The sequence below is a fragment of the Lagenorhynchus albirostris genome, chromosome X (genome assembly GCF_949774975.1).
Source record: "Lagenorhynchus albirostris chromosome X, mLagAlb1.1, whole genome shotgun sequence".
Taxonomy (NCBI): Eukaryota; Metazoa; Chordata; class Mammalia; order Artiodactyla; family Delphinidae; genus Lagenorhynchus; species Lagenorhynchus albirostris.
The window spans coordinates 131,518,173-131,536,240 of NC_083116.1; the positions used below are offsets into that span (position 1 = coordinate 131,518,173).

The 18,068-nt window shown below is 48.0% G+C and overlaps 1 protein-coding gene across 1 annotated transcript; it reads left to right on the top strand.

The window, feature by feature from the left end:
• Positions 1–1,092: 1,092 nt before the first annotated feature.
• On the top strand, positions 1,093–17,365 carry CRLF2 (cytokine receptor like factor 2). The gene is made up of 8 exons (XM_060137385.1): positions 1,093–1,174; positions 6,191–6,290; positions 8,242–8,405; positions 9,332–9,465; positions 11,369–11,531; positions 12,304–12,409; positions 14,721–14,805; positions 17,099–17,365. Exons 1-8 carry the CDS (start codon positions 1,093–1,095, stop codon positions 17,363–17,365), a joined length of 1,101 nt encoding a protein of 366 aa, XP_059993368.1.
• Positions 17,366–18,068: the final 703 nt, after the last annotated feature.

Sequence of the window (18,068 nt, forward strand, 5' to 3'; positions counted from 1 at the left end):
TGAGTTATCCAGGTGGGCACAAGGGCCCTTACGTGCAAGAAGGAAGCAGAAGGTTCAGAGTCAGAGAAGCAGAGGTTGGTGTCTCGTGGGGACATGAGCTGAGGAAGGTGGGCGCCTCTCGAAGCTGGAAAGGCAAGAAGACGGATTCTCCCCGGAGCCTCCGGAAGGAGCCAGCCCTGCCCACACCTGGATTTCAGCCCAGGGGCAGCAGTGTTGGACCTCTGACCTCCAGAAGGATGCCCACGGTGGAAGCACCCCTGATCTGGCGCCAGGAAGACCCGAGTCTCAGCCTGCCCTGCAATACGCCACTGGAAGTCAATCGGCCGCTGTCTGCTTCTGGGAAACTGAGTTCTTAACTCTACAATGGAGCAATTGGTGTTTACTCTGCCCATCTCCCGCTGCCCACAGATTCTGTCAGTGCATATCTGTGAAGCGGCTTTGTAGTTTTGACATGATTTTACAAGCACGGTTATCACGGTGGGCGTTATGTTGCATTAGAGTCACCCACTCCCGGGGGCACATTTGGAGGCAGACATGGGGGCCATAAACTGGCCACTGGGGATCAATCCAGGCTTGCTTCTGTGGGAAAAAGCCCACCTACAAATCTCCCTGGTAACATCTGGGAAACGATTCTCCTTGGGATTCTGCACGTCCCCAAACTTTGTCCTTTATGGATACCATGCTGTCCCCTGCTTGCTTGAGGCCATTGGGAGGGGGACCAAGCGTCCCTGCTTCTGGGTGAGCAGCCAGGAAGCCTCAGCAAGACGAGGGCTGCAGGACCGCGCTTGGACCTCGACCTCCAAACGCAGGATTCTCACAACCCAGCAGAGGGTGAGAATCCTGGGTGCAGATCATATCTGATACCGTTTCAAGTGAGATGTATCCGGCAGGGCTGCAAAAGTGCTCGGCGGGGCTGAAAAAATGATCCTGCACTTTTTTTTTTTTTTGACAAGAGTCATCTTTTAAAATAAAGCATGGCTGTTTCCTGTAGTCATTTCCCGAGTTTCTTTTCCACATTTTAAAGACGGGGTGACCTCTGTACGATGAGCTGAGGCGCTGACCTTCTGCTCACTGCTTTCTCCTCCTTCAAGCATGAGGCGTATCCTTCTGCCCTGGGCAGCCTCAGCTCTCTTCCTGCTGGGACTTCTGATGGCTTCAGAAGAAACGGAGCTGAGTAAGTCAACGCTGGCGAACGTAGCCATTTGTCTGCCTGAAATGCCCTTTCTTTGAACATCTCTGCTCTCTTCTTTTTATGGTGTCTTTTGCAACTGCAGTGTGTTCTTTGTCAAAGTGACAAGGGCTTACACAGGTTCCTGAGTCTCGGGCAAAGCTCCATTTGCCTGTTGCAAAGGACCCACTCTTTTTTTTTTTAAATTATTTTTTAAAATTAATTAATTAATTTATTTATGGCTATGTTGGGTCTTCGTTTCTGTGCGAGGGCTTTCTCTAGTTGCGGCAAGCGGGGGCCACTCTTCATCGCGGTGCGTGGGCCTCTCACTATCGCGGCCCCTCTTGTTGCGGAGCACAGGCTCAGTAGCTGTGGCTCACGGGCCCAGTTGCTCCGCGGCATGTGGGATCCTCCCAGACCAGGGCTCGAACCCGTGTCCCCTGCATCGGCAGGCGGAATCTCAACCACTGCGCCACCAGGGAAGCCCCAGGACCCACTCTTGACTGAGCTCAGGATTAGGTCTGAATGGAAAAGAATCAATAGAAGAGCTCTTGTCTGCAGAACTGAGAATCTGGGCTGCTTTGCTGTTCTGTCTGCCTCCAAAGAGGTGAAAGGCTTTTGTTTGAATTAATATTTCCCTTCCCGTGGTGAGATCATGCCGCCACAGTGCCCCCGAGAAAGACAAGAGCCTCCCCAGTCACCCGTTGTCCGCGGTCACCCTTGAATCCCATCCCACGGCTGGCCGCGCCTTCTGAGAACGATGATCAGCGTCACCTTTGCTCTCTGTCCTCAGAGCCTGGTTCCTGGGGCTTTTCCAGAGAATTGTTTCCAGGCTGCATGATCACCTTACAAGCTTTGTCAAAAGGCAGCAACAGGAGGGGGCGGACGGGAGGTATCTGGTCCCCTCTTGCACTAGACAGCTTCGATTTGCTTTCCAGCTCAAGGGAGGCCCGGATGGGAGCAGGTGGTGGCACGTTCGTGACATGTAGCTTCTGAACTGTCCCCAGGCATCACCCCATGCTTGACCGTCCACGTCCGAGCTGGCCTCTCGCCTACCTGGTTTGGAAGGGTCCCTAGGGGCCTTCTTTGCTGCAGCCCTGGGGTTGCAGACTGGGTATCCAGTGGACACAGTGAGGAGGGTGAGGGAGCCTGGATGTGGGGTGTCCCCAGGGCTGGCACCCACATGATTCCCTAGCTCTGTGCAATGCCCAGTGCTCTGTTTTCACGTGGCCGAATCGGGGACTCCATCTGCCAGCGACAGAAGGCAGAGGGAGGAGAGAGTTGGCTGCGATCGGAGCTCCCTGCGGCCACAGATTCCTTGAGACCCATAGCTTCCTTCTGACAGCCCCCCTCTACCTGCCACCACCGCGCTCATGGCGTTTGAGTGAAGAAAGAGCCCTTTAGACCAGTTCTAGATTCTGACCCACTTGAAGCACATCCGTGGGCAGAAGTAGGGGTTAAGGTCGTGGATGCACAGAGGGTCCCACCCGAGGCGCTTCTCATCCCTCTGTGGAGCCCGGCTCACTCAGAACCTTTGTAGGAACTTCCTGGAAAATGCAGAACTTGCTTTACGAAAGGCCTTTGTGGTTTGCCTGCTTTTCTTTTGCCCGAGGTCATCACAGGTGTGTGAACACCTGCGGTCCCACTGGGCACAGTCTTAGGAAAGCCTCCCCCCATCCCACCCGAGGTCCCGGAGCTGCGCAGGGAGGTCCCTCCGGGGCCATTTCCACCCCGTCGATCCATTTTGAACCAACAGATTCAGACTTCACGACTCCATTGGGGATTCAGATCATATTTCCACATAAGGCTACGGTGTTTCTGTTGGGGCTATTGCTAATGCGCCTTTGCCCCGAACGCGCCTAACCCTCGTGAACGCTTGTGAACCAGCGTCAAAAGAAGCATGAGGAAATCGACACCCAGAGACACCCCCCCACCCCCACCCTTGCCTTGGTGCAGACAACCTTTGTCACCAGGGCTGTCCTGGTACACTTTGCCATTTGCACCTTCATCTCTTAAAATTTCCGAATAAGTTCATAATATCCCATAAAATCAGCACACACTTTCTAAGCAACAATGGGTCCTGCTGGCCCTGAGCTCTTTCCATTCGGGAGCCGACATTCAGGTGGGAACAGTGAAATCACAGGAATGAGATGGTATCTCTCAGGGGCAATGGTGCCACCAGGATGGTTAACCACCGATGGCCCAGGTTGGCGGTAATTTCTGGAGAGATGGAGGTGTTTCTGATGGTACCGGAGAAATAGAATCAAAACTGGCATTTCTCGCCAACCCAGAATTCTTCTCCACCAAGGTAGAGATAAGAGAGACACGATTTCATGACTGAACAAGCATTGAACAAGACTGCGCTCTGATGCACATGCCTTTTGAGAAAGAGGTTGACAAGACACAAACCCTCTTCTAGAGCAAGGTGGACACCAGCCACTGCACCGGCGTTCTCAAACGGGAGGACGTCCCAGCACCATTTGTAACCATAATTCTTCCTAAACTCACCTTCCAGGTGGAGGGACCACCTGGGTCAGATCATTGGCTTTCTCCAAGGGAAAAATTAACTCCTGTCTTTCTGACTGAAGGTGCTTTGACGACCTGGAGCCAGACTCTTAGCCCCTCACAGAAATGGGGCTCCACACCGTTCATGTTTGCTCTTCAAAGAGTTGGCTCCCTTGAGAAAGTTATGCCTAGGTCCCAAATCTGGCTAAAGCTCACTAACTTCGAAAAGTCTCTACCTATATTTCAAAGGGATGAAGAAAAAACTTACACATTTTATTTATTTATTTATGTTTAGTATATTATGAGGGCTTCCCTGGTGACGCAGTGGTTGAGAGTCCGCCTGCCGATGCAGGGGACACGGGTTCGTGCCCCGGTCCGGGAAGATCCCACAGGCCGCGGAGCGGCTGGGCCCGTGAGCCACGGCCGCTGAGCCTGCACGTCCGGAGCCTGTGCTCCGCAACGGGAGAGGCCACAACAGTGAGAGGCCCGCGTACCGCAAAAAAAAAAAAAAAAAAAAAAAAAAAAAAAAATATATATATATATATATATATATATAAAATGAGTTTTGGGACTGCCCTGGTGGCGCAGTGGTTAAGAACCCACCTGCCAGTGCAGGGAACACGGATTCGAGCCCTGGTCCAGGAAGATCCCACATGCCGCGGAGCAACTAAGCCCATGTGCCACAACTACTGAAGCCTGTGTCCCTAGAGCCCGTGCTCCGCAGCAAGAGAAGTCACCACAATGAGAAGCCCGTGTATTGGCTTCAAGTGTAGCCGCCACTCGCCACAACTAGAGAAAGCCCGCGTGCAGTTATGACGACCCAACGCAGCCAATAAATAAATAAATAAATAAAACAAATAAATAAATAAATTTATAAAAAATATATATTATGAGTTTTAAAATTGAGATATAGTTGATTTATAATATTATATATGTTTCAGGTATACAACATAGGGATTCACAATTTTTTAAAGATTATACTCCATGTAGAGTTACTATGAAATATTGGCTATATCCCCTGTGTTATACAATATATCCTTGTAGCTTATTTATTTTATACGTAATAGTTTGTACCTCTTAATCCTCTACCCCTGTCTTGACACTCGCCCCCTTCCCTCTCCCCACTTGTAACCGCTAGTTTGTTTTTGTATCTGTGACTCTGCTTCTGTTTTGTTACTTTCACTAGTTTGTGTCACATTTTAGATCCCACATGTAAGTGATATCATGTGATATTTGTCTTTCTCTGACTTACTTCACTCAGTCCGATCATCTCTAGGTCCATCCATGTTGCTGCCAATGGCATTATTCCATTCTTTTTGATGGCTGAGTGGTATTCCATTGTACACAGGTACCACATCTTCTTTATCCATTCCTCTGTTGATGGACATTTAAGTTGCTTCCATGTTTTGGCTATTGCAAGTAGTGCTGCTATGAACATCGGCGTGCATGTGTCTTTTCAAATTAGAGTTTTTGTTTTTTTGCGATAAATGCCCAGGAGTGGAATCGCTGGATTCCATGACAGCTCTATTTTTATCTTTTAGAGAAACTGCCGTAGTGTTTTCCACAGTGGCTGCACCAATTTGCATCCCTACCAACAGTGTACCAGGGCTCCCTTTTCTCCACACCCTCGCCAACATTTATTATTTGTGGTCTTTTTGATGATGGCCATTCTGACAGGTGTGGAGCCTAAGTAGCGTCTGAAGCAAACATTGAAGGACTCACCTGACCTTGAGCTTTTCCTCGACTCGTCATGTGTGGTGTTCTGAGTAAGACAGTGACTTTGGTGGATGGGGGACAGTGTCCAGTTCCTCTCTGTGTGCCCACAAAACATGGTGCCACTGGACACACAGTCGGCACTCACCTTTTACTCTTCACACTAACCGATAATCATTACCTCTTGCCAACGAGAGAAGAAAGTCAGCTGTAATCTTGCACTGACTGTTGTCTCTCAAAGTGATTGAGTTTTCTCACCGACCTTCATAGATCCTGCAGTTCTTACTGACATAAGTCATGAGCAGTTTGTTTGTGAGAATCTTGGTTTTCTCTGTCCCTTTAAAGCACTCTATCATTCTTGTATTATAGGTATGAAACACATAACAGACTCTGGACACATAGTAAGAATATAAAATATCTTGTTGATAATTACAGATAGATGACATAGGTAACAGATAGATGATGACAAGATAGATGATAGATAGGTAGATAGACGATATAGATGATAGATACATAAATAGATAGTAGATAAATAATAGCTAGATGATGCTGATGATAGATAGATACATAGATAGATAATAGAGATAGATAATAGAGGTAGATAGATAGATGGATAGATAGATATAAATATCATGTTGAAATGATAATATTCTGGATATATAGGTTAAATAAAATATATCATCAGATTTTTTTAAAAAGCACTATATCTTCTTATAACATGAGTGCTGACATCATTTTACAAATTTCAAGCTCTTTCCAGCATCGCCTCGAAGTCTACTCTATGTGTGTCTTTTTACCCAGGAGAAACTTTGCAGCTTCAAATCATCAACTTTAATTTTGAAACTGTGAAGGTTACATGGAACGCAAGTGAATACCCCGGGACTAATTTGACATTCCTCCAAAAGTAAGTGCCCTGAGGAAGGGAAAACCATGCCCATGGCTAAAATAGTTCCTCTTCTAAGATGTCAACAGCTGGGAGGCCCAGGACGCGAGCGTGTGAAGGGTCAGAAGGTGCAAGCGTGCATGTGTGTGCCCACAGCTCCCAGACCTTCTAACGCAGTGATGACTGACTCATGCTCGAAACCACCTAGATTCTTTTTTTTTTAAGTAGATATTTGATTATATCTTTTTTCTTTTTTTTAATGAATGAATTAATTTATTTTTGGCTGCGTTGGGTCTTCCTTGCTGCGCACAGGCTTTCTCTAGTTGCAGCGAGCAGGGGCTACTCTTTGTTGCGGTGCGCGGGCTTCTCATTGTGGTGGCTTCTCTTGTTGCGGAGCACGGGCTCTAGGCATGTGGGCTTCAGTAGTTGTGGTTCGCGGGCTCGAGAGCGCAGGCTCAGTAGTTGTGGCGCACGGGCTTAGTTGCTCCGGGGCATGTGGGATCTTCCCAGACCAGGGCTCGAACCCGTGTCCCCTGCATTGGTAGGCAGATTCTTAACCACAAGGGAAGTCCCGCATCCATTTCTTTAATCATAAAGGAGATAATTCTTCGTCTCGTCACTGCTTGGGTTTGAGATCTTAAGGATGGAGTATAAGCTGGTCTCACACTTGGTCCTATAGGCTTCTTCTTAATATTGCAGGGAAGCCTCAAAGATACACCCAATCTTGGGACATCCCTATTAAAAGTGTCTCCTGGAAGGGATAGGTAGGGAGTTTGCTACATTTAAAAAGGATAACCAGGGACTTCCCTGGTGGCGCAGTGGTTAAGAATCCGCCTGCCAATGCAGGGGACACGGGTTTGAGCCCTGGTCCAGGAAGATCCCACATGCCCCGGAGCAACTAAGCCTGTGAGCCGCAACTACTGAAGCCCACGTGCCTAGAGCCCGTGCTCCACAACAAGAGAAGCCACTGCAATAAGAAGCCCGCGCACTGCAATGAAGAGTAGCCCCCGCTCACCGCAACTAGAGAAAAGCCCACGCGCAGCAACAAAGACCCAATGCAGCCAAAAATAAATAAATAAATTTTATTTAAAAAAAAAGGATAACCAACAAGGACCTACTGTATAATACAGGGAACTCTGCTCAATGTTATGTGGCAGCCTGGATGGGAGGGGAGACTGGATACATGTATATGCATGGCTGATTCACTTTGCTGTGCCCCTGAAGCTATCACAACGCTGTTAATCAGCTCTACTCCAATAGAAAATAAAAATGCCTCTTTGAGTCAAGGGCTGGGTTACTCTGCAGGTCAATTACTTTCCTAGGGCGGCCGCAACAAAGTACCCAAAACTGGGCAGCTTAAAACAAGGAAAATTCATCCTCCCCCATCCTGGAGACCAGATGTCTGAGGTCAAGGTGTCCCAGGACCGCGCTCCCTCCTGAGGCTCCAGGGGAGGGTCCTTCCCGCCTCTTCCAGCTTCTGGGGGCTCCAGGCGTCCCTGGGCTTGTGGCCGTGTCCCTCCCGTCTCTGCCTCTGTCTTCCCAGGGCTTCTCCTCTGTGTCTGTGTCTCTCGTCTTCTGTCTCTTAGAAGGACCCTGTCATGGGATGTAGGGCCACCCTCCTCCAGGAGGACCTCATCTCAGACCCCTCACTTCATCACATCTGCAAAGATCCTATTTCCTAATGAGGTCCTGTTCCCAGGTTCCGGGGTTAGTATAGATACGTAGGCATGCCATTTGGAGGGCCACAATTCGAGCCCTACAAGATCCATTCAAGGGGGGTAAACATTGGAGAGAGGGGTACTTTTCTGTTTCGACAGGTCTTGCTGTAGTTTTGTAAGGGGAGGGGGTCATTGAAGCGAGTGACGTGGTACCCAATCTGAGTCAGTGACAGAGTCATGGAGCACAGGAACGGCCCTTAAGTTGTTATTTTTAAGATGCTACATAGCTGAGTTTTTCTCTTTTTAAATCACAGGTTAAGCAGCAATGAGGCCTACAGACCGTGCTCCCAGTACACCCTTCAACAAGGTTACACTGCCGGGTGCCTCTTGGAAGTAGAGAAAGATGAAGTTCTATATATTTCCATCAGGAATGGAACACACCCTCTTCTCAGCAAGAGTCTGTGGATCAGCTGTTACCGTACGTGCTTTAGTACCTTGAGGGTTGACTGTCCATTTTGGATTAGGACACATCATACAAAGGTAGTGAAACCCTCTCTCCAAAGATTCATGTTTTGGTCTGGATTTCTGTGAGGCAGAGTTTCTTCCCCCCCACCCCCGTTTTGAGGGATGGGGTGTCACAGGTCCATCTCAGAATCCCATGAGAGCTATGGACCCCCTACTGAAAACAATCCCTCATTGACATTGTATAAGTCTCCTCGGGCTGCCATAAAAAATGATCAGAAATTGGGTTGCTTAAAATAAACATTATCTTCCAGTTCTGGACACCAGAAATTCTACAGTCGAGATGTGGGTGGGGTTGGTTCCTTCTGGAAGTTCTGAGGGAGAGTCTGCTCCAAGCCTCTCCCTCAGTTCTTGGGAGCTGCTCGTAACCTTGGGCGTCCCTGGGCTGGGGGCCGCCTCCTCCCGTCTCTGCATCCGTCTTCACGTGGCTTCTCCTCTGTGTCTGTGTCTCTTCTCTTCTGATAAGGATGCCAGTCATACTGGATTCGGGCTCACGCTACTCCAGGATGACCTCATCTTATCTTAAACAATTACACCTGTAATGACCCTCTTTCCAAAGATTCTGAGGTGCTAGGGTCCAGGACTTCAAAGTGTCTTTTTCTGGTGGGACACAATTCATCCCATAACAGATACAGAAAAGTTTTTCAAGCAATTTCAGAGCGCTCTTTCCACGAGACACCTAAGGGTCCTTGGAGAGCTGGCTAAAAGTTCTATTGTCAATGTACTAAAGACAAGGAAACCCCACATCTCATAAGGTATTAGAGGAAGGATTGGAACAGTCAGAGGAAAGTGAATCCAAGCCCAGTTACCACTGTAATTTCAGAGATGTGGAATGTTTATCTTGGTAGAGGTGTTAGTCATTGTGCTATTTCTCCTTCTTAGTGAAACCCAGATCCCTGAGTGATCTGAGCTTCCAGTGGCATCAGGGAGCAGTGACAGTGACTTGCTCTGACCTGTGGTACAAAGGTCTCGTGTATGAAATCCAGCACAAGAGCACCTTTGACACCGAGTGGCAGGTGAGGGCAGGGACGTCTTCTCAGGCCTGGTGTACGTAAGTATCCCCAAGATGCGAACGGTGGAGAAAGATGGAGAGACACAGAGACAAAGATATTGAGATTTATTTTAAGGACTTGATCATGTGATTGTGGAGCCCGGTGTATGTGACAGAAGCAGGGGGCACTCAACCAAAAAGGGAGAAGATGGACAAATGGCTGGAATCAGTAGAATAGAATCACTGCTCATCAAAGAAATACACATTAAAATAGAGGGATACTTGGCTTCCCTGGTGGTGCAGTGGTTAAGAATCTGCCTGCCAATGCAAGGGACACGAGCCCAGGTCAGGGAAGATCCCACGTGCCATGGAGCAACTAAGCCCGGGAGCCACAACTACTGAGCCCACATGCTGCATCTACTGAAGCCCACGTGCCTAGAGCCCATGCTCCGCAACAAGAGAAGCCACCGCAATGAGAAGCCCGCCCACCGCAACAAAGAGTAGCCCCCACTCACCGCAACTAGAGAAAGCCCGTGCGTAGCAACGAAGACCCAACACAGCCAAAAATAAATAATATAAATAAATTAAAATTTTTAAAAAAATAGAGGGATACTGGAGTTCTTCTAAATAGCTGATCATAAAATGTGATCATTTTTAATGATGTTGAACACCAGGAAACTTTAAGACCTCCGTCCTTGTTGTGATCAATTAATTCCCTTTGCAGAAATCAATCCTCAGGGAATAATTCAAAATGTGGCTGAGGCTGTATGCACGAAGACGTCTATCGAAGCATTATCTACAATAAATACATGGACTTAGGGACCACCTATGTGGCATACAGCAGGAGAATAGTCAAACAAATTATGGTGCATTTATAATAAAATATTTAAGAGCCATCAAAAGGTATTTTGAAGAATATTTAGTGGTAAGAAGCAATGCGTACATTAAATATTGTGTTCAATGAATACCGTACCCCCGGAAGGAGAGAAATGATATCAATTTGTTAATGGTGATTGTATTTTGGAGCTAGAATAAAGACGGGTTTTAAGTGTCTTATTTTGCCTTTGTGTGTGTGTGTGTGTGTGTGTGTGTGTGTGTGTGTTTTCTAAAGTCTCAAATGTAAGCATGCATTACTTTTCTTTCTTTTTAAATTAATTAATTAATTAATTTTGGGGCTGTGTTGGGTCTTTGTTGCTGCGTGCGGGGTTTCTCTAGTTGCGGCGAGCGGAGGCTACTCTTTGTTGCGGTGCACGGGCTTCTCATTGCGGTGGCTTCTCTTGTTGCGGAGCACGGGCTCTAGGCGCACGGGTTTCAGTAGTTGTGGCACGCAGGCTCAGTAGTTGTGGCTTGCGGTCTCTAGAGCGCAGGCTCAGTAGCTGTGGCGCACGGGCTTAGTTGCTCCGTGGCATGTGGGATCTTCCCAGACCAGGGCTCGAACCCATGTCCCCTGCATTGGCAGGCGGATTCTTAACCACTGTGCCACCAGGGAAGCCACAGCATACATTACTTTTATATTCATAAAAAAAGTTACTTGGGAAATATAGCCAATATTTTATAATAACTGTAAATGAAGTATAACCCTTAAAAATTGTGAACCACTATATTGTACACCCGTAACATATAATACTGTACAGCAACTATACTTCTATTTTTAAAAATTACTTTTTTTTAAAAGAAAGAACTTAGTAATTCTTCAAAAGTGTCTGTCATCATGTTTGTCATAACGAATTTCTTTTCCTTTTTGGAGGGAGGTGTAGAGGTGCTGCCACATTTGTTTTTGCTGCTGTTTGGAGGATAAATATCTGGGCAGAGAGAGGAAGTGAAACAAGAGAGGGAAATCCTGCAAGGAGGAATCTTGTGTGAATCCCTGGTAGAAGATGAAAAAGTCTGGGTCAATCATGGGTCATCGTGTCTGTTTTTCCCTCTAGTCCAAGGAGGCAAAAACCTGCAATGTCACGCTCGACAGTTTGGATGATGAGAAGTGTTATTTCTTTCGGGCCAGAGTGAAAACGCTGGAGTCCAGCTACGGCTCTGACACATACCCAAGTGACTGGTCAGAGGTGATACGCCAGCAGAGGGGCAAGCTAACAGGTAATGTCACGCAGCATCGCTGCACAACATGGTCCGGCACCCTACGTTGGGGGGAGGGTGGAATGGGGCACCTGAAAACACGGATGACCCCAAGTCCTGCTCCAGAGGTCACGGTGGAAGCAATTCCTCTTCTAGATTCCATCATTATTGGACTAATTTTCATTTTTATTTCATAGCAAGAATAATGTGTCATTTATGAATGTGGTTCCATGGATATAGGTACAGATGCATAGCGAGATCTATAGATAAATAGGTGATAGATGGATAGATGATAGATGATGATAGATAGATGACAGATATAAATAGATGATAGATAGATGACATATATAGATAGGTAGACATAGATGGATGATAGGTGATAGATAGCTAGATAGATGGATAGGTAAGTAGACAGATATATATCGTAGATAGATAAGTAGATAGGTAGGTAGGTAAATAGATAGATGATAGATGATAGATAGATAGATGATAGACAGAGAGGTAGATAGATGATAGATAGATAGATAGATGATAGATAAGGATAGACCAAAGAAAGCCCTGATATCCTCAAATACCCCTGGCAGTGAGTTAAATCTACACTCCCTCCTTCCTGATGTTTGCCTGTCCAGTGTCACCATCTCTCTTTCCAGGATATTTCACACCAAAATCAAGATTTGCTGACCCTGGCATTTATAGAGGAAACAACAATGTGGGTGGCAGGGTTTGGAGTGTGATCTAGGATTATGTTGAAATTATCTTGATAACTTACAGCCCTCATTCTGTTTTGCTTTAGATTTGTGCCAGGAAAACAGCCTTTTCCCAAATTTTATTTTAATTGCTGGCATGGTCACCTTCCTGGTAGCCTCCCTTCTCCTTCTGCCTTTATGGAAACTACGGAGGTAAGGATGACCCTGACAGAATCCTCAGACACATGGGCTTTGGTTCCAATATGTCCCTGAACTGGGGGGGGGGGGAAAGAATTGTCTGATATGATTATTTAGCTGAATATCACTTTCTCTATAATACACACTTTGCCAGTGGTATATGACAAGAAAATTGAGAGGGAAATAATGCCAAAGGTGCAGAGATATCTGCAGAATTCATTGACAAATATTCTCTTGGAGACAGTAGGATATAAGAATGCTCATTCCTATGAGAGCGTTACCTTGCTTCAAACACACGCCCCATTGAGCTGTGTCCTCCTGTCATGTTACAAGGACAGGTACTTAAAACACTTTTAATTTTTATTGAGATTTATTAAATGAGACAATTTGGTGAGTGAGGTGAGAAGAACTGGACAAGAAGAAAGCTTGTCTGGTTTGTAAATCCATTTACAGATACAGCAAAACAATATTCTTTGAGACCATAGAAAGCATTTCAAAAATATGATATTAAATATTTCTCCCCATTAACCTTCCGTGCAATAATTTAACAACCGCTATTTCCATCTTTCTTTAAACGTACTTGCGCCCGGGCCTTTTACTTCTTGATGATGTTTGAAGGCACTGATGCCCAGGGCCGTGGGTGCCATCTTTGTTTCTTAGGATGAGGTTTCCATAGCAACGACTGGAGTGATGCATAGAGAAACATGGACCGCCATTCTGGACAACTCAGGCTGGGTCTGAGCTAGGCTAAGTTAGACAATTTCAAGGACGTCCCGTCATGGCTGGATACAGCATGGAGTAGCTTCTCTTGATTCTTGCAAATCGCCCCATTTTTTCTTCAGTCTGCTCTTCTCTCTTTGACCAGCTCAGACAGATGCCTGCAATATGGTTCTCTGCAAGGGAGTAGATGAAGCAATCAGATAAGCGTGTTGACAGGTGACATGTCTGATCTTTTTAATACAAAACTGAAATCATCCCTGAGGGAATCTGAGGGGTACACTTCTTGGAAAAAACTAACACTTGTCCTGACTTCAAGGAAGTCCCTGTTCACGACGAGTGGTGAAATCAACTGTATTATTTTCCTGGGGTTGCCATAACAAAGCACCCCAGACTGGGGGGGGGGCTCAAACAACAGACGTTTTTCTCCCAGTACTGGAGGCTTGAATCTGAGGTCCAGGTGCGGGCAGGGCTGGTTCCTCCTGAGGCTTCTCTCCTGGGTGTGTAGAAGGCCCTCTCCTCCCTGTGTCCTCACACGGTCGTCCCTCTGTGTGCATCTGTGTACTAATCTCCTCTTCTTTTAAGGACACCAGTCACACAGGGTTAGCATCTTATTAGATGAAAACCTCTTAGGTTCTGAATCTGGGGGCCTGCGAATTAAACTGACCAAAGACAGAGTAACGTAAGAAAATGCATGTTTCTTTACCGATGTAATGTTTTTAAGCGCATGGAGATTCGTAGAAAGGAAGTGAACACCTAACAAGGCAGTTAATTCGGGGGCTTCTGTACCATTTTAACAAAAGGTGATAATTTGTGGAGAAGTGGAAAAGGAAGACAAATGAAAAGGGAGTTTGGATGTGGGTAACTAGTGGGAGGGTGACTAAGAAATGTGTGGGGGAAACTACAGGCAGATAACGGTTGTCTGTGTGGAAGCATCTTGGCGCCTCTCAGTGACTCGTCCATTTCCAGGTAAAGGGGGGGGGCACATTTACAAATGGAATTTTTTTTTTTTGTAAAGAGGGAAATTTGTGGTCTGCTTTTAGGTGGGTGGGGGAGGGCAGAGGGCTTCTCCTACCTCTGCTGTTTCTCAAGTGCCTTCACCTCCAGATACACAATATCCCCAAGTGGCATATTTTGGGGTGGTGTATCCTGTTCACATTCATACCCCATGTCTATGATCTCATTTCACCTTAATTACCTCCTAAGAAGTACAACCTCCAGATACGGTCAGGTTGAGGGGTTAGGGTTTCAAGTTATGAATTTGGGGAGGTGGGGACACAATTCAGTCCACAATGTCAACAGAAATAGTGATTCCTGGGTAATAAGAATTGTTCTTTGGCAGAGACGGGCTCCACGCCCCTAATATCACATTCCTGGTGAGGGCTTCTCGTGGATGCTGGGAGCAGGGTACCTGCGAGGGTAGGAGCGGGGCACATGTTTTGAAATTGGGGACGCAGTTCCGCCAAGGTGTGCAGCCTCTGGGGTCACAGTCTGCAGCCATCCCGGGCCCCTCATGGTGGGGCGGTGGGTGGGGTCTGTCCGCCTGGACGTGCACAGCCCTGCTCAGGGGCGCCAGCCTGTCCGACCAGACTCTCCATGTCCATTTCAGGGTTAAGAAGGTTCTCATGCCCAGCGTGCCGGATCCCAGATTCACCTTCTCGGGGCTCTTTGAGTCTCACCAAGGTAACTTCCAGGTAAGCGTCATGTCCTTGGGCCTGAGAAACAGGCTTGCTTTGTGCCGTCCTGCTACCCCCCTGTGCACCATGTAAACCCCGCTTCTATTCCAGCAGCCTCTTTAAATGCCTGGGAGCCTTTTGCATTTGAAAGCAGCAGCACGTTCTTTTCTCTTTGGGTCAGAGAGAGCAGATCCAAGGGCCTCCGAGGGTGGCTTCTCTTGAAATCAGCCCCGGAGATCAGTGGCCCCCACGACGGGATTTTCCAGCCTAATCACTTTCTGATCTTATCAGGAAGTTGTGTTCTTAATCTGTTCCCTCTGCAGAGCTGACAACAAAACCTACACTTCCTTTTTCAAACTTTATGGTTGTTGTTTCATTCACATGACAAATGCTTAAGGAGTTGGGAGGAATGAGACGGAGGGAATCAGCACCTCGTCCCCAGGAGATTGCCAGCAGTGGACACCCAGGCGTAGACTTTACGGGACCATGGGATCAGAGTTATGCCAGTTCCCTGCGGCTGCCACAAACGGCGGGGTTCAAAACATCACCCATTCATCCTCCCCCATCCTGGAGACCAGACGTGTGAGGTCAAGGTGTCCCAAGGCCGCGCTCCCTCCAGAGGCTCCAGGGGAGGGTCCTTCCTGCCCCTTCCAGCTCCTGGGGGCTCCAGGCGTCCCTGGGCTTGTGGCTGCCTCCCTCCCGTCTCTGCCTCTGTCTTCATGGGGCTTCTCCTCTGTGTCTGTGTCTCTCCTCTTCTGTCTCTTAGAAGGACCCTGTCATTGGATGTAGGGCCACCCTCCTCCAGGAGGACCTCGTCTCAGACCCTTCACTTCATCACATCTGCAAGGACCCTATTTCCAAATAAAGTCCCATTCCCAGGTTCTGAGGGTTAGCACTGGGGCATATCTTTATTTTGGAAGGGATGCACTATTTAACCTTCCAGAGGAGCAAAAAGGTGAATTTTAAAACTACTTATAGATGTAGGAGAGGGAAAGAAATGGAAAGAAAACCCACAAAAACATGCCTCTATCCTGTTAAGTTCTGTCCCTGATACCTGCAAATTAAATGGACCAAAAAAAAAAAAAGATTAAGAAGAGAAAAGGCTTATTTTGTATGCACATGAAAACAAGTGAAAACAAAGGGTGATAGAGTGTGGAGGAGACACCAAGTAAAAGAAAAGGGGTTGGGGACTTGGGGGTGGCAGGCAAGATATGAGAAGGTGACTAGGAAATGCATGAGAAATAAGGGTTCTTTAGTAAGATTTTATGCGGACTCAAGTTCTCCCAGGTGCTAAGTGTTGTCTCTGGAGTTGGAAGGGTCAGGGTGACCATTTACAAATGTACATTTCCTTGCCAAAAGGTACATTTATGCCCTGCTTCTAGGGAGGATAAACGGAGAGCAGAGAATGCTCTCTGCAGCGGTGCATTCTCCATTGCCTGCAGCTGAAAATAATCCTTGTGCCAAAGCGGCATATTTAGGGGTGTCCCAGTTCCTTTCAAGGGAGAAGAGAGGGGGTTATAGCAGAGTTTAGGACAGGAAATCTGAAGCTTTTCAATACTTGGGGCTAGAAGAAGGAGATGGGGGAGGCTGGGCGGGGGAAGGGAGATGTTATAGGGAACAGAGGAGTCACCCGGTGGAATACAGTCCCCTGGAGCACCCTATTCCAGATGTGCTCCCAGCCAGCATCAGGAAATCCCAGGGCACCTGTTAGGATTCAGCATCTGGGCCCCCTGGACCTGCTGAGTGACAACCCTCCTTCTGAAAAGTCACTCCCATCTCAGAGAACATACCTGCGGGGTGGGGGCGCGGGGAGGAATCTGTGTTTCCTGTTTTGGGTTCCGGAAAAGCCCCTCAGGCGGTCCTCATGTGTGAGGAGTGACCACAGGCCAGCCGCTTTGAGGCTGATGACAAAAGGCAGGTCTGGGGCTTCCCTGGTGGCCCAGTGGTTGAGAGTCCGCCTGCCGATGGAGGGGACACGGGTTCGTGCCCCGGTCCGGGAAGATCCCACATGCCGCGGAGCGGCTGGGCCCGTGAGCCATGGCCGCTGAGCCTGCGCGTCCAGAGCCTGTGCTCCGCAACGGGAGAGGCCGCAGCAGTGAGAAGCCCGCGTACCGCAAAAAAAAAAAAAAAAAAAAAAAAAGGCGGGTCTGAAACCACAAGCTCTATGCCAAGATACTAAACATGAGAGCTTTTTTGTTCTGCTGGGGGTGGCATCACCTCCGGAGGGAGGCTGCCAGGGTCCCGGGGATGCACGGGCCCCGAGGGGAGGGGTTTGCCACACGGAGCCAGAGTCAGTGTTTCATCCTGGCAGGAGTGGATCAAGGACACGCAGAACGTGGCTCATGTGAATAAGATGGAAGACGGGGAGTGGGAGTCTCTCCCGGAAGAGGCCGTGGTGGTCCAGCTGGCCGAGATGCCCAAGACAGTGGTGACGAGCCCTGTGTACCGGCAGACAGCGGAGGAAGAGGCCACCGGGGAGCCCGGCCAGCTCCCTCGCCAGCCCCCCCAGGGCGGCGAGGTGGTGTCTCTCGGGGATGTTACGTTTGTGATGAGTGACAATTCATACGTGATGTTCTGAGGGGGCGCAAACTCAAAAGCCAACATCAAAATCTACGTTGACATTGTAGGACCCAGGACAGCATCTCAGGGGCTAAAACGCGCTGTGAAGGGAACTCCCCAGAACCGAGGATGCTGGTGTCTGGGGTCACCCAACATCCCACCCATCCAACCAATGCATCCCATCCATGTCGATATCCAAGGGCTTGAAGGCGGATTCCCTATAGGCGGCAGACCGTTGGTTGGGCTTGTCCTTGCTGTCACCTGGCATGTTGTCACGGTTCACTTAAATCCTAAGGAAGGACAGCCCGCGGCCTGAGCCCACCTTCCTTCTCACGTGCCCACCCAGTCCTGCCCTTTCGCCATTACTGCTCGCACCCGAGTGGCTCCTCAGATCTTTTGCTATGCGGCACCTGTACCCAGCAGGTGAGGCATGGCACCCCCAGGTACAAAAGGAACTCTGCGTTACCAACAACAACCAGCCACCCAGCTCTTGATCCGAAAGGGAAAAACCCTCTTTGCAAGCATTGAGGCATTTTACTAAGCGGACTGTTTTAATTCCTGAGTCCACACTCAGGACATCACTCTTAAGAGATATTTGGATGTAAAAACCCTGCATGAGCATTTGAGACATTCCCCGCTGAGTGTGCATTATTATTATTATTTTTTATATTGAAATAAAAAGAAAAAAAAGTGTTGGCATGAGAACTACGGTGAGATGTAAA

Excerpts from the sequence above, each read along its gene's own strand:
- CRLF2 (XM_060137385.1), top strand. The coding sequence starts at position 1,093 with ATGAGGCGTATCCTTCTGCCCTGGGCAGCCTCAGCTCTCTTCCTGCTG. Across the intron at positions 1,175-6,190 it reads TTCAGAAGAAACGGAGCTGA|AAACTTTGCAGCTTCAAATC; the intron begins GTAAGTCAACGC and ends TTTACCCAGGAG. Across the intron at positions 14,806-17,098 it reads CTCACCAAGGTAACTTCCAG|GAGTGGATCAAGGACACGCA; the intron begins GTAAGCGTCATG and ends TCATCCTGGCAG.